This window comes from Aquarana catesbeiana, linkage group LG09 (genome assembly GCF_042186555.1).
Source record: "Aquarana catesbeiana isolate 2022-GZ linkage group LG09, ASM4218655v1, whole genome shotgun sequence".
Taxonomy (NCBI): domain Eukaryota; kingdom Metazoa; phylum Chordata; class Amphibia; order Anura; family Ranidae; genus Aquarana; species Aquarana catesbeiana.
In genome coordinates this window covers 15,431,112-15,446,205 of record NC_133332.1, presented here as the reverse complement: position 1 = coordinate 15,446,205, position 15,094 = coordinate 15,431,112, and the positions used below count along the sequence as shown (strand labels likewise).

Sequence of the window (15,094 nt, the reverse complement as noted above, 5' to 3'; positions counted from 1 at the left end):
ACATTTTTGCAGATTTATTGAAAAAGAAAAACTGAAATATCACATGGTCCTAAGTATTCAGACCCTTTGCTGTAACACTCATATATATAACTCAGGTGCTGTCCATTTCTTCTGATCATCCTTGAGATGGTTCTACACCTTCATTTGAGTCCAGCTGTGTTTGATTATACTGATTGGACTTGATTAGGAAAGCCACACACCTGTCTATATAAGACCTTACAGCTCACAGTGCATGTCAGAGCAAATGAGAATCATGAGGTCAAAGGAACCGCCTGAAGAGCTCAGAGACAAAATTGTGGCAAGGCACAGATCTGGCCAAGGTTACAAAAATTTCTGCTGCACTTAAGGTTCCTAAGAGCACAGTGGCCTCCATAATCCTTAAATGGAAGACGTTTGGGACGACCAGAACCCTTCCTAGAGCTGGCCGTTCGGCCAAACTGAGCTATCGGGGGAGAGGAGCCTTGGTGAGAGAGGTAAAGAAGAACCCAAAGATCACTGTGGCTGAGCTCCAGAGATGCAGCATCTCTGGAGAGACCTAAAAATGGCTGTCCACCAACGTTTACCATCCAACCTGACAGAACTGGAGAGGATCTGCAAGGAGGAATGGCAGAGGATCCCCAAATCCAGGTGTGAAAAACTTGTTGCATCTTTCCCAAAAAGACTCATGGCTGTATTAGATCAAAAGGGGCTTCTACTAAATACTGAGCAAAGGGTCTGAATACTTAGGACCATGTGATATTTCAGTTTTTCTTTTTTAATAAATCTGCAAAAATGTCAACAATTCTGTGTTTTTCTGTCAATATGGGGTGCTGTGTGTACAATATGGGGTGCTGTGTGTACAATATGGGGTGCTGTGTGTACAATATGGGGTGCTGTGTGTACAATATGGGGAGCTGTGTGTACAATATGGGGTGCTGTGTGTACAATATGGGGTGCTGTGTGTACAATATGGGGGGCTGTGTGTACAATATGGGGTGCTGTGTGTACATTAATGAGGAAAAAAATGAACTTAAATGATTTTAGCAAATGGCTGCAATATAACAAAGAGTGAAAAATTTAAGGGGGTCTGAATACTTTCTGTCCCCACTATATATAGAGGAATCGGGACCTCCAGCTGGTGACTCCTCTACTGATATGAAGATCTACAGTATCTCATAAAAGTGAGCACACCCCTCACATTTCTGTAAATATTTTCTTCTATCTTTTCATGCGACAACACTGAAGAAATGACACTTGTCTACAATGTAAAGTATTGAGTGTACAGGTTGTATAACAGTGGAAATTTTCTGTCCCCTCAAAATAACTCAACACACAGCCATTAATGTCTAAACCGCTGGCAACAAAAGCGAGTACACCCCTAAGTGAAAATGTCAAAATAGGGCCCAATTAGCCATTTTCCCTCCCCGGTGTCATGTGACTCGTTAGTGTTACAAGGTCTCAGGTGTGAATGGGGAGCAGGTGTGTTAAATTTGGTGTTATCGCTCTCACTCTCTCATACTGGTCACTAGAAGTTCAACATGGCACCTCATGACAAAGAACTCTCCGAGGAGCTGAAAAAAAGAATTGTTGCTTTATATAGAGATGACCTAGGCTATAAGAAGATTGCCAAGACTCTAAAACTGAGCTGCAGCACGGTGGCCAAGACCATACAGCGGTTTAACAGGACAGGTTTCACTCAGAACAGGCCTCACCATGGTCCACCAAAGAAGTTGAGGTCACGTGCTCAGCGTCATATCCAGAGGTTGTCTTTGGGAAATAGACGTATGAGTGCTGCCAGCATTGCTGCAGAGGTTGAAGGGGTGGGGGGGTCAGCCTGTCAGTTCTCAGACCATACGCCGCACACTGCATCGAATTGATCTGCATGGCTGTCGTCCCAGAAGGAAGCCTCTTCTAATGATGATGCACAAGAGAGCCCGCAAACAGTTTGCTGAAGACAAGTAGACTAAGGACATGGATTACTGGAACCATGTCCTGTGGTCTGATGAGACCAAAATAAACCTATTTGGTTCAGATGGTGTGAAGCGTGTGTGGGGGCAACCAGGTGAGGAGTACAAAGACAAGTGTGTCTTGCCTACAGTCAAGTATGGTGGTGGGAGTGTCATGGTCTGGGGCTGCATGAGTGCTGCCGGCACTGGGGAGCTACAGTTCATTGAGGGAACCATGAATGCCAACATGTACTGTGACATACTGAAGCAGAGCATGATCCCCTCCCTTCAGAGACTGGGCCGCAGGGCAGTATTCCAATATGATAACAACTCCAAACACACCTCCAAGACGACCACTGCCTTGCTAAAGAAGCTGAGGGTAAAGGTGATGGACTGGCCAAGCATGTCTCCAGACCTAAACCCTATTGATCATCTGTGGGGCATCCTCAAACGGAAGGTGGAGGAGCGCAAGATCTCTAACATCCACCAGCTCTGTGATGTCATCATGGAGGAGGGGAAGAGGACTCCAGTGACAACCTGTGAAGCTCTGGTGACCTCCATGCCCAAGAGGGTTAAGGCAGTGCTGGAAAATAATGGTGGCCACACAAAATATTAACACTTTGGGCCCAATTTGGACATTTTCACTTAGGGGTGTACTCACTTTTGTTGCCAGCGGTTTAGACATTAATGGATGTGTGTTGGGTTATTTTGAGGGGACAGCAAATTTACACTGTTATACAAGCTGTACACTCACTACTTTACATTGTAACCAAGTGTCATTTCTTCAGTGTTGTCACATGAAAAGATAGAAGAAAATATTTACAAAAATGTGAAGGGTGTACTCACTTTTGTGAGATACTGTGTATAGAGGAATCAGGACCTCCTTCCTCCTGCTGGTGACCTCTCTAGTGATATAAAGATCTATATAGAGGAATCGGGACCTCCTTCCTCCAGCCGGTGATCCCCCTAGCGCAGTGGTCATCAACCCTGTCCTCAGGGCCCACTAACAGGCCAGGTTTGCAAGATAACTGAAATACCTTATAGGTGATATCATTTGCTGCTCAGTGATTGCAGTATTCTAGTCTGTGTCTCCCCAAGGTAATACATAAAATCTGGCTTGTTAGTGGGCCCTGAGGACAGGGTTGATGACCACTGCTCTAGTGATATAAAGATCTATATAGAGGAATTGGGACCTCCTTCCTCCTGCTGGTGATCCCTCTAGTGATATAAAGATCTATCTAGAGCAGGGATATGCAATTAGTGGACCTCCAGCTGTTGCAGAACTACAATTCCCATGAAGCATAGCAAGACTCTGACAGCCACAAGCATGACACCCAGAGGCAGAGGCATGATGGGACTTGTAGTTTTGCAAGAGCTGGAGGTCCGCTAATTGCATATCTCTGATCTAGAGGAATCAGGACCTCCTTCCTCCAGCTGGTGACCCCTCTAGTGATATAAAGATCTATATAGAGGAATCAGGACCTCCTTCCTCCTGTTAGTGACCCCTCTAGTGATATAAAGATCTATATACACTTTGCACAGTACCACTTCTCTGGTCCTGTATGCTGAGTGTAATTCTCGGTATCTGTTCTTATTCTGTATGTATGGACAGTACTAATTCTCTTTCCGATATTCTCAGTATCTGTTTCTCTCTGCTCAGGAGTAATTCTAGGAAAGCATTGAATCGGGATTTAATGATATGAAAACATATTTATTGCAGCCATATACACAGAATAATTAAAGACATATTGCAGGTAAACAGACGGCGGTGTGCGGGGACACATCTGGTGACGCTCGGCTTTGTTGGATATGCGGAGGATCAGAAGCCTTCGGAGCTGTGAGATGGTTTGAATCCGGCCGAGGTGGAGTCATTCGGTTTTCGGTTCCTCGGTTCCATTTTCATTCGGCGTCTCTTCTTTGGATTCCTCAGCCGCTCCGGCTTCTGACACGTCTGGCTGAGCTCCCTCTCCGTCGTAAATGATGTCTTCCGGATTGGGCGCCGGAGGACAAAACTCTTCTGATGGATACATGGTGGTGAAAGTGTTCTCCGCCTGAAAACACAAAACACGCCCCACCGGAAAATAAATATGGAACAAAGGTAAGTGTGTTTATCACCATGCTATCTATATGTTAAAAGGTACTGTTGGTTAAATCAATAAGAGAAAGCTGTGCAGATAGACAATGTAATCTGTTCCCCCGACCACTACACAAAGAATAAACAAAATGAAGTGCAGCGCTACGTTACATATAAATATATGAAGAGTGGTGGAACCCTCTGCTGTTGCATTACAAAATATGAGTAAGAATACATATTAAGTGACTATACAAACAATGACTCCAAAAGTGCATAACATAAAATAATATATTAATGTGAAACAGTGGTGGGAACCCCTGCAGTCAGAGATACACTTAATAAATATAATATGCAAACATCAGATATATACACAAATGCAATTGTGCTTGTAATAAAACTTCCACAGTCTCATCAATCAATAGTAACAGACACAGCATGTGAGGAAAGGAGAGCCGATCTGACAGACCACAGTGAGTACATTGCTCACACTGATAATCAGGGCACTGCAGCCTCATCAGTGCAGCCTCATCGGTGCCCATCAGTGCAGCCTCATCAATGCCTCCTCATCAGTGCAGCCTCATCAGTGCCCATCAGTGTAGCCTCATCAATGCCTCCTCGTCAGTGCAGCTTATCAGTACCCATCAGTGCAGGTAATCGGTACCCATCAGTGCAGCTTGTCGGTACCCATCAGTGCAGCTTATCGGTACCCATCAGTGCAGCTTGTCGGTACCCATCAGTGCAGCTTGTCGGTACCCATCAGTGCAGCTTGTCGGTACCCATCAGTGCAGCTTGTCGGTACCCATCAGTGCAGCTTATCGGTACCCATCAGTGCAGCTTATCGGCACCCATCACTGCAGCTTATCGGTACTCATCACTGCAGCTTATCGGTACTCATCACTGCAGCTTATCGGTACTCATCACTGCAGCTTATTAGGGCCTAGCAGTGCAGCTAAACAGTACCAATCAGTGCCACCTCATCAGTGCCCATCAGTGCAGGTTATCAGTACCACCTCTTCAGTGCCACCTCATCAGCGCAGCTTATCAGTACCCATCAGTGCAGCTTTTCAGTGCAGCTTATCAGTACCCATCATTACGCATCAGTGCCACCTCATCAGTACCCATCAATGCAGCTTATCAGTACCCATCAGTAACACCACTTCAGTGCCCATCAGTGCAGCTTATCAGTACCCATCATTACGCATCAGTGCCACCTCATCAGTACCCATCAGTGCAGCTTATCAGTACCACCTCTTCAGTGCCCACATTGCAGCTTATCAGTACCCATCCGTACCACCTCTTCAGTGCCTATCAGTGCAGCTGATCAGTGCGCATCAGTACCACCTCTTCAGTGCCCATCAGTGCAGCTTATCAGAACCCATTAGTGCAGCTTATCAGTACCCATCAGTGACCATCAGTGCAGCTCATCAGTAGACATCAGTGCCACCTCATTAGTGCCCATCAGTGCCACTTTATCAGTGCAGCTTATTAGTACCCATCAGTGCCACCTCAGCAGTGCCCATCAGTGCAGCTTATCAGTACCCATCAGTGCAGCCTGTCAGTACCCATCAGTGTAGCTCATCAGTACCACCTCATCGGTACCCATCACTGCCACCTCATCAGTGCAGATTTACAGTACCCATCAGTGCCACCTCATTAGTTCCCATCAGTGCAGCCTCATCAGCACACATCTGGGGAAAAAAAAATTACTTATTTGCAAAAAAAAAAATAAAAAACCCCAATGGTGATTAAATAACACCAAAAGAAAGCTCTATCTGCCCCCCAAAAAATGATAAAAATGTCACGTGTACAGTGTTGTATGACCGCGCAACTGTCATTCAAAATGCGACAGCGCTGAAAGCTGAAAATTGGCTTGGGCAGGAAGGGGGTGAAAGTGCCCGGTATTTAAGCGATTAAGTGGAACTCTGACGTCAGGGGTCCCCCCCCCACCGTTTCACATTAATATGTTTATATTTATTTCATACACTTCAGTTAGGGGGTATTGTTTGTATAGTCACTTGATATGTAATCTTTTCTCCTATTTACTCGTGTTTTGTAATACAATAGCAGAGGGTTCCACCACTATTCATATATTTAGAAAAATATTAGTTCTAAAATAAATAAATATATAAATAAAGGATGCAGAGGGGAAGCTGCATAACTCCAAATGTAAACTTTGTAGGCAACGCTCCTCATATACAGAGAGTTTAAACCGTCATTCCTCCCCAAACTGATATTTTGCCTTTTAGTGGTTGCTGGGAAGTTGTGGACACGCCGCGTCCTACACAGATATATAAAAAAAACCTCATCAAAAATGCTCCAAAACGGTCGCTTCACCAGGAACTGGCCGACTTTCAGCACGTTTGTACAGTGTTTTGGTGGGGGCGGGGTCAGTCATCCTGTCAAAACACCTTAGCTCAGCGGGGAGATCGCTGCACTAACATTGAATGTGTTAGTACTGCAATCTGTATGTTTTTTTTTTGTTCAGCCCGCTTGCTTGAATAAAAACAAAAAAACAAAAAAAACCTTCCTGTGTGTACCCAGCATGGCTCCTGTCATATCCTAATAAGATAATCTTAATGGAAATTTTCCAGATAATAACATTAAGTTTTATATAAATATTTGGGTATATATACACATACACTATATTACCAAAAGTATTGGGACTCCTGCCTTTACACACTCATGAACTTTAATGACATCCCAGTCTTAGTCCGTAGGGTTCAACATTGAGTTGGTCCACCCTTTGCAGCTATAACAGCTTCAACTCTTCTGGGAAGGCCGTCCACAAGGTTTAGGAGTGTGTCTATGGGAATGTTTGACCATTCTTCCAGAAGCCCATTTGTGAGGTCAGGCACTGATGTTGGACGAGAAGGCCTGGCTCACAGTCTCAGCTCTAATTCATCCCAAAGGTGTTCTGTCGGGTTGAGGTCAGGACTCTGTGCAGGCCAGTCAAGTTCCCCCACCCCAAACTCACTCATCCATGTCTTTATGGACCTTGCTTTCTGCACTGGTCCAAATCATTTGGTGGAGGGGGGATTATGGTGTGGGGTTGTTCCTCAGGGGTTGGGTTTGGCCCCTTAGTTCCAGTGAAGGGAACTCTTAAGGTGTCAGCATACCAAGACATTTTGGACAATTTCATGCCCCCAACTTTGTAGGAACAGTTTGGGGATGGTCCCTTCCTGTTCCAACATGACTGCCCACCAGTGCACAAAGCAAGGTCCATAAAGACATGGATGAGCGAGTTGGGTGGAGGAACATGACTGGCCTGCATAGAGTCCTGACCTCAACCCGATAGAACACCTTTGGGATGAATTAGAGCGGAGACTGTGAGCCAGGCCTTCTCGTCCAACATCGGTGCCTGACCTCACAAAATGCACTTCTGGAAGGATGGCCAAACATTCCCATAGACACACTCCTAAACCTTGGGTACAGCCTATCCAGAAGAGTTGAAGCTGTTATAGCTGCAAAGGGTGGGCCAACTCAATATTGAACCCTACGGACTAAGACTGGGAGGCCATTAAAGTTCATGTGTGTGTAACGGCAGGCGTCCCGATACTTTTGGTCGTATAGTGTATGTAGTACGCTCTGTCCTTATGCCTCACTGAAGCCCAAATTAATTTTAGTGCACAAAAACACTGTACCCGTTTTTTAGTAAAATCCAAAAGATGAGATTGGGTCGAGTAACCCGATACCAAACATGTCAAGCTTGAAAATTGTGTGTGCATAACAATGAATAACTAGAGTACCTAAAAATGTCCGTAGGCAATGCTTTAACCACTTCCCTCCTGAGCTAAAATCCAAACAAGCCTGTCAATGTCTCCAATTACGATTGCAGTTGAGTATTTGACAGCTGAATGACAGAGGGTGGGGCCAGGCATTAAGAGGGGGCAGGTGTAACCTTGACTTAAAGGGGAACTATACTCACCTTGGTTCCAGCAATGCGGCATCCCGAACTCCCCGCCTGCCAGCTGACATCTTTTGGCGACTGGATTCCAGGTCTTGATCGCCGGCTGCTTTCATTAGCCAGGCCCGGGATGATGTCACTTTCATGCATGCGCAGGAGTTCAGTCAGATTCGGCAATGATGAATTTCTACAGTGAGCTGCACATTAGAGGCTCACTGTACAGGGGAGCCTATTTAAGTTTAGTCTTAAAGTTCCACTTTAAGCAGATTTTGGCTTTGTCTGGGTCTAGGATCCAATTGGCTCCACATGGACACATTGATTGATCTGAAGACTAGCACACACCACATATAACGGATAATCGCTGTTAGGATGGAACCGTTTGTCAGGGCTGGGCTCAGCCCTTCCTTCTCTGAGATGGCCGCTCAGCTGTCGGATAATTGCCAGCTCCTATCTCTCTTCACAGTTACTCAGCTGTTGATGATATCCTGCTCGTCAGTCCTGCCTACTTAAGCCGTCCAGTCCAGAGGAGCTCTGCCTTTGCCTTGGTCAACATCACAGAGACATTCTCCTGCGATCCTGTTCAAGACTTGCTTTGCTGACATCCCTTCTGGCTCCAGATCCTGCTTGCTGTTCCACTACATTGATCCCTGACTTCTGGCTTGGCTGACTATCCGTTCCGGTTACTGAACTTTGCCTATGTTTTGACTATGTTTGTACTTTTATTATTAAACAAGTGTGATTTAACTGTACTTCTGTCTCGGCCTGATTTCATGGTTTCTGACACCTTTAGGGTGCCGAAAGTTCACTAGCAGAGGTTCTACAGTGCTGTAAAAAAGTATTTACCCCCTTCCTTATTTTTTTTTCTTTTAGGCATATTTGTCACACTTATATGATTCAGATCATCAAACACATTTTATTATTATACAAAGATAACCTGAATAAATACAAAATGCAGTTTTTAAACACCGATCTCCTTTCTTAAGGGAAAAAATCTGTCCAAACCTGCCTGGCTTTATGTGAAAAAGTAACTGCCCTCCTAAACCTAATAACGGGTTGCACCACCCTTGGCGGCAACAACTTCAATCAAGTGTTTGCGATAATGGACAATGAGTCTTTCACATCGCTGTGGCCCACTCCATGAATAGCCAGTTTAATTTCATGCCACAGCATCTCAATCAGATTTAAGTCCGGACTTTGACTAGGCCACTCCAAAAACCTTCATTTTGAGTTTTTTTTGAGCCATTCCAAGGTGGACTTGCTGGTGTGTTTGGGACCCTCCGCCTTTGCTAACTCATGAATGAAGTGCGATTAACCAAATTTTTTGGAAAGCTGAGTTAAATTTCACTTGCCACACCCAGGCCTTATTACTGCCAGACCTGTTGAATCAAGAAATTACTTAAATAGAAGCTGTCTGGCAAAGTGAAGCACGCTAAAAGAAAAGCAACACATCATGCCGTGATCTAAAGAAATTCAAGAACAGATGAAAAACAAAGTCGTTGACATGTATCGGTCTAGGAAGGGTTACAAAGCCATTTCTAAGACTTTGGGACTTCAGCGAACCACGCTGCGAGCCATTATCCACAAATAGAGAAAACGTGGAACAGTGGTGAACCTTCCCAGGAGTGGCCGGCCGACCAAAATTACTCCAAGAACACGACGACGACTCATCCAGGAGGTCATCAATGAACCCAGAACATCTAAAGAACTGCAGGCCTCACTTGCCTCAGGTAAGATCAGTGTTCATGATTCAACAGTAAGACTGGGCAAGAAAGGCATCTATGGGAGAGTTCCAAGGCCAAAACAACACAAAGGGCTTGTCTCACAAAGCCATTTCTAAGACTTTAGGACTTCAGCGAACCACGGGGAGAGCCATTATCCACAAATAGAGAAAATGTGGAACAGTGGTGAACCTTCCCAGGAGTGGCCGGCTGACCAAAATTACTCTAAGAACACGAGGACGACTCATCCAGGAGGTCATCAAAGAACCCAGAACATCTAAAGAACTGCAAGCCTCACTTGCCTCAGGTATGATCAGTGTTCATGATTCAACAGTAAGAGACTGGGCAAGAAAGGCATCCACGGGAGAGTTCCAAGGCCAAAACAACACAAAGGGCTCGTCTCACATTTGCAAAAAAACATCTTGGATTATCCCCAAGACTTTTGGGCAAATATTCTGTGTACCGAGGAGCCAAAAGTTGAACTTTTTTGGAAGGTGTGCATCCCGTTACATCTGGCATAAAACAAACACAGCATTTCATAGAAAAAAAAAACATCATACCAACAGTCAGACATGGTGGTGGTAATCTGGGGATGGACAACTTGCCATCATTGATGGAACCATGAATTCTGCGCTCTACCAGGAACACCTGAAGGAGAATGTCCAGCCATCAGTTCCTGACCTCAAGCGCACTGGGGTTATGCAGCAGGACAATGATCTGAAACACACCAGCACGTCCACCTCTGATTGGCTCAAAAACAACCAAAATGAAGGTTTTGGAGTGGCCTAGTCAAAGTCTAGACTTAAATCTGATTGAGATGCTGTTTTATGACCTTAAACAGGCCAATCATGCTGGAAAACCCTCCAATGTGGCCGAAATAAAACAATTCTGCATAGAAGAGTGGGCCAAAATTCCTCCACAGTGACGTGAAAGACTCATTGCCAGTTATCCCAAACGCTGCACTGCAGTTGTTGCCGCAACCAGTTATTAGGTTTACGGGGGCAATTACTTTTCACATAGGCACAAGGTAGGTTTGCACAGCTTTTTTCCCTTAATAAATGAAATAATCATTTAAAAACTGTATTTTGTGCTAACTCGGGTTATCTTTGTATGATAATAAAATTTGTTTGATGATCTGAATCATTTAAGTGTGACAAATATGCAAGGAAGGGGCAAATACTTTTTCACAGCACTGCATATAGTACAATGACCAGCAGAGCACACAGACCTATACCCAATGCATTCTACGCCAGGCCATGGCCCCAAGGTGGGCCTTTTAACACATATGGTGAATGAGGATGCCATAAGGAACGTGGAGGAACAGAATTCTTAAGACAAATCTCTTTTCAGATCTTCAATTGTGATTGCATGCTGGAGGGAAGAGTCATAGCATTGCATCCCTCTGGCAGTGCTGTGTCTTAGTTTGTCATCACCTGATGGTATCATGGACCACATAAAGAAGAACCGTCCAACCCATCAAAACTCTTCAGGAAGAAGTCAACTACCAGGAGCTCATCACAGATCTACTCACCTGTTGGACGGCGTGGTCATATCCGAAGCACGGGTCCGGCCCGCTGCAGACAAACACATTAGAGGGGAGCCCAACGTAGGATTGACGCTCTACCGCGGAGGAGTCTCTCATATTAAAGTACAGAAGCCAGAGGACCCGCGGCCTTTCCACGCTCTCAGGATCTGAAACACGAGAAGAAGAACCATCATTACCATTGAAAAAAAATACAAAAATATACTCTGGTGGGAGAGAATACCACACGGGGGAATACCAAGTCAGGTAAGGACCCCCCCCCAAAAAAAATGTAATTTCCTGCTTTGTGTGATTTGCTGACTGATTTTCACCGAAGTCTTCACTAAGACACAAGTCAGATTTTGGGCATCCCCTGCAACAAAATGTCATTTTTGGTGAGATATTACCAATAGGAAATTACATCTAAAGGGATGCCGACCCTGCCACTTTCATTAAAGCCCTGCAGGTGCAGCAGCTGGTTGATAAACAAACAGCTATTTCTTCAGAATAACAAAAGGTAGGAATCTGCAATAACGCTGGTTAAAAACCCTGCAATGTACATAGATTACCCGAAGGTAGAACCAACCCCTGCTAAAAGAATGCCAAGTTTGTAGTAACACTGTGGGCAAAACAGGATTGTATTATTATTTTTAACCACTTGAATCTTTCTCTCTAAAAAAACCAAAAGTAATCAGCAGAGATAACAGCAGCTGAAGTTCTAGTAAAACAATTAGATAGTCTCTGTAGTCAGTATGAGCAGGAATAGTGCCCCATCACTGGTGTCAGTGGGAGGAATAGTGCCCCATCATTGGTGTCAGTGGGAGGAATAGTGCCCCATCACTGGTGTCAGTGGGAGGAATAGTGCCCCATCACTGGTGTCAGTGGGAGGAATAGTGCCCCATCATTGGTATCAGTGGGAGGAATAGTGCCCCATCATTGGTGTCAGTGGGAGGAATAATGCCCCATCATTGGTGTCAGTGGGATGAATAGTGCCCCATCATTGGTGTCAGTGGGAGAAATAGTGCCCCATCATTGGTATCAGTGGGATGAATTATGCCCCATCATTGGTGTCAATGGGAGGACTATAGCCTCATATCAGTGGGAGAAACAGTGGCCCAAGGGCTGAATAAAGACAATGGGCCACAGTTTGGAGACCACTGTTCTATGTAAATATTGACTTTCCTCTGTAGTAGTTGGACTCTCCCTTTCCGCCTCATGATCCTCCCTGTAATGTGAAGGGTTGCATCGCTGAACAAAGGAAGATTTAAGGAGCTATAACAAATATGAAATAATCTTTGCAAATTAACTTACATTGTTAAACATCAATAAATTATCTGCGTGGTGAATTCAGCTGATCTGTGCTGCCATGTCTTCCATGAATCATGTTAAGTATAATTGAGACTAATACTACTTATTGTTTTGGTTTTGATGATCCGTCACATGTCACACTCATTTTTGACGGTGATACAGTGTGGGGTCCTCTCTTCAGTGCGGGGTCACCGGCTCCTGGGTTCTGCCAGCACTTCAGCTAATCAGTCTTTAGGTGCTTCCATACAGGGCTAGGCAATGCAAAGCTTGGTATTCACACAACAAACACATCACTACACCCAAACCGAGCCTCCCTGCTCTTCACCTCCATGCCTGTCTGTGACTCCAGAATTCTTAGTGATTCCTGACACCCCTGCACTCCTGTGCCTACTAAGACCCCTTTATTCTTGTGCTTCCTGCACTTGTGTCCCCCCCCCCCGACTTTGTGACCCCCTTTGAATTCTAGTGACACCAATGACCGCAGTGACCTCTGTACTCCTGTGTCTCTAGTTACTTTTGTGTCTCCAGTGACCCCAGCCCACCTTTGTCTCCAGTTACTTCTTTGTCTCCAGTGACCCCAGCTCTCCTGTGTCTCCAGTGACCCCAGCTCTCCTGTGTCTCCAGTGGCCTAAGCTCTACTGTGTTTCCAGTGACCCCAGCCCAACTGTGCCTCCAGTTACTTGTGTCTCTCCAGTGACCCCAGCTCTTCTGTGTCTCCAGTGACCTAAGCTCTTCTGTGTCTCCAGTGACCCCAGCTCTCCTGTGTCTCCAGTGACCTCAGCTCCCCTGTGTCTCCAGTGACCTCAGCTCCCCTGTGTCTCCAGTGACCTCCGCTCCCCTGTGTCTCCAGTGACCTCCGCTCCCCTGTGTCTCCAGTGACCTCCGCTCCCCTGAGTCTCCAGTGACCTCCGCTCCTCTGTGTCTCCAGTGACCTCCGCTCCCCTGTGTCTCCAGTGACCTCCGCTCCCCTGTGTCTCCAGTGACCTCCGCTCCCCTGTGTCTCCAGTAACCTCCGCTCCCCTGTGTCTCCAGTAACCTCCGCTCCCCTGTGTCTCCAGTAACCTCCGCTCCCCTGTGTCTCCAGTGACCTCAGCTCCCCTGCGTCTCCAGGGACCTGGGCTCTTCTGTGTCTCCAGTGACCTCCGCTCCCCTGCCTCTAGGGATCTCAGCTGCCCTGTGTCTCCAGTGACCTCAACTCTTCTGTGTCTCCAGTGACCTCAGCTCTTCTGTGTCTCCAGTGACCTCAGCTCCCCCGCGTCTCCAGGGACCTCAGCTCCCGTGTCTCTAGGGATCTCAGCTCCCCTGTGTCTCCAATGACCTGGGCTCTTCTGTGTCTCAAGTGACCTCAACTCCTCTGCCTCTCGGGATCTCAGCTCCCCTGTGTTTCCAGTGACCTCAGCTCTTCTGTGTCTCCAGTGACCTCCGCTCTCCTGTGTTTCCAGTGACCCCAGCTTTCCTGTGTCACCAATGACCCCAGCTCTCCTGTGTTGTCAGTGACCCCAACTCTTTTGTGTCTCCAGTGACCTCAGCTCCCCTGTGTCTCCAGTGACTCCTATGTCTCTGGTGACCCCAACATCTTTAGCGACTCCTGTACTCCTGTGTCTTCTATGACTCCTACGTCTCCAATGATGATGAGTAATTTAAGCAAAGATCAGTGTGTTGGACATTCACTGAACATTTGAAAAAATTGGAGATAGAATCCGAACCGCACTGAAGTCTATAAGTGGGGAATCTGCCCTGAAAGACGTGTAGCAATATAAAAGTTTTTTTTTTGAAACACACTGTTCAGTGAGGAGCATGTTTCGTCCAATGAAGGCCGCTCCGTGAGGACGTCATTGGACGAAACGTGCGGGGCCGGGATGCTGACGATATCGCGTGTAGGTGTTTGAAGTCCATGCTGTGTGGCGCAACTGGAGCACAACAGCTGTTTCAGCTGAGCGTGTTATCCTTAGTGCTGGGCGGGCACTCGGAGCATGTGAGTGTAATAGCATTGATTTTATTAAAACCCATTGGAACTTTTGTACGCTATGGGAGGCATTTCTTCTTCTTTCTCCTCACTCACTGTATATCCTATGGTGAGAGGTGTCTCTGATTGATGAACACAGCGAGGAAGCATTTGGAGTATTGAGCTTATAGGAGGGTTCACAATCTCAACAGCAGACCTATTCCAGTGAGATAGGTGAAGGACTCATGCTGTGGTTTAAGCACTGGGTGATTTTTGTAAAAAATTGGCTTGGAGAGCCATCATAGTAAAGGAACATTTCACACATTTCTTTTTTTTTTTTGACACTATATTAATTACTTAATCATCAAATAATCAATTTTTTGCACTTACAATTAATATTTTCATATTTAGGATCAATGGTGTACTTAGTTTAGGGTTGCGGAAATGAACAATTAATTCCTCGATTAACCGTTAATTTTTTTGATCGATCAAAATTTTTTTGATCGGTAGGCTGCCTGCCCTGGGGCCGCTTTGGGCCAAGCTGTGGCTGCAGCGCAGCTCTCCGCTCCCTCTTCCTCCTCTATATGTCATACACAGTCTGCTGGCATCTCCCGCTGTGTGTCTCCGAGCTGAGTGTGAAAACTTTGGCCGCACTGTGAGAAAAGTCCCGCGCTCCTCCTAGATCAGCTCGTGTGATA

At 45.8% G+C, this 15,094-nt stretch overlaps 1 protein-coding gene across 3 annotated transcripts in view; it reads right to left on the bottom strand.

The window, feature by feature from the left end:
• Window positions 1-3,615: 3,615 nt before the first annotated feature.
• The window catches only part of CHM (CHM Rab escort protein), a 184,090-nt gene continuing 172,611 nt past the window's right edge, over window positions 3,616-15,094 (bottom strand). For all 3 annotated transcript variants that reach the window (XM_073598122.1, XM_073598124.1, XM_073598125.1), the window contains exons 14-15: window positions 11,153-11,313; window positions 3,616-3,976 (exon numbers count right to left, since the gene is read on the bottom strand). In XM_073598122.1, coding sequence (XP_073454223.1) covers window positions 3,794-3,976; window positions 11,153-11,313 — 344 coding nt within the window. In that variant the 3' untranslated portion in view covers window positions 3,616-3,793. The remainder of the gene's footprint in view (window positions 3,977-11,152; window positions 11,314-15,094) is intronic.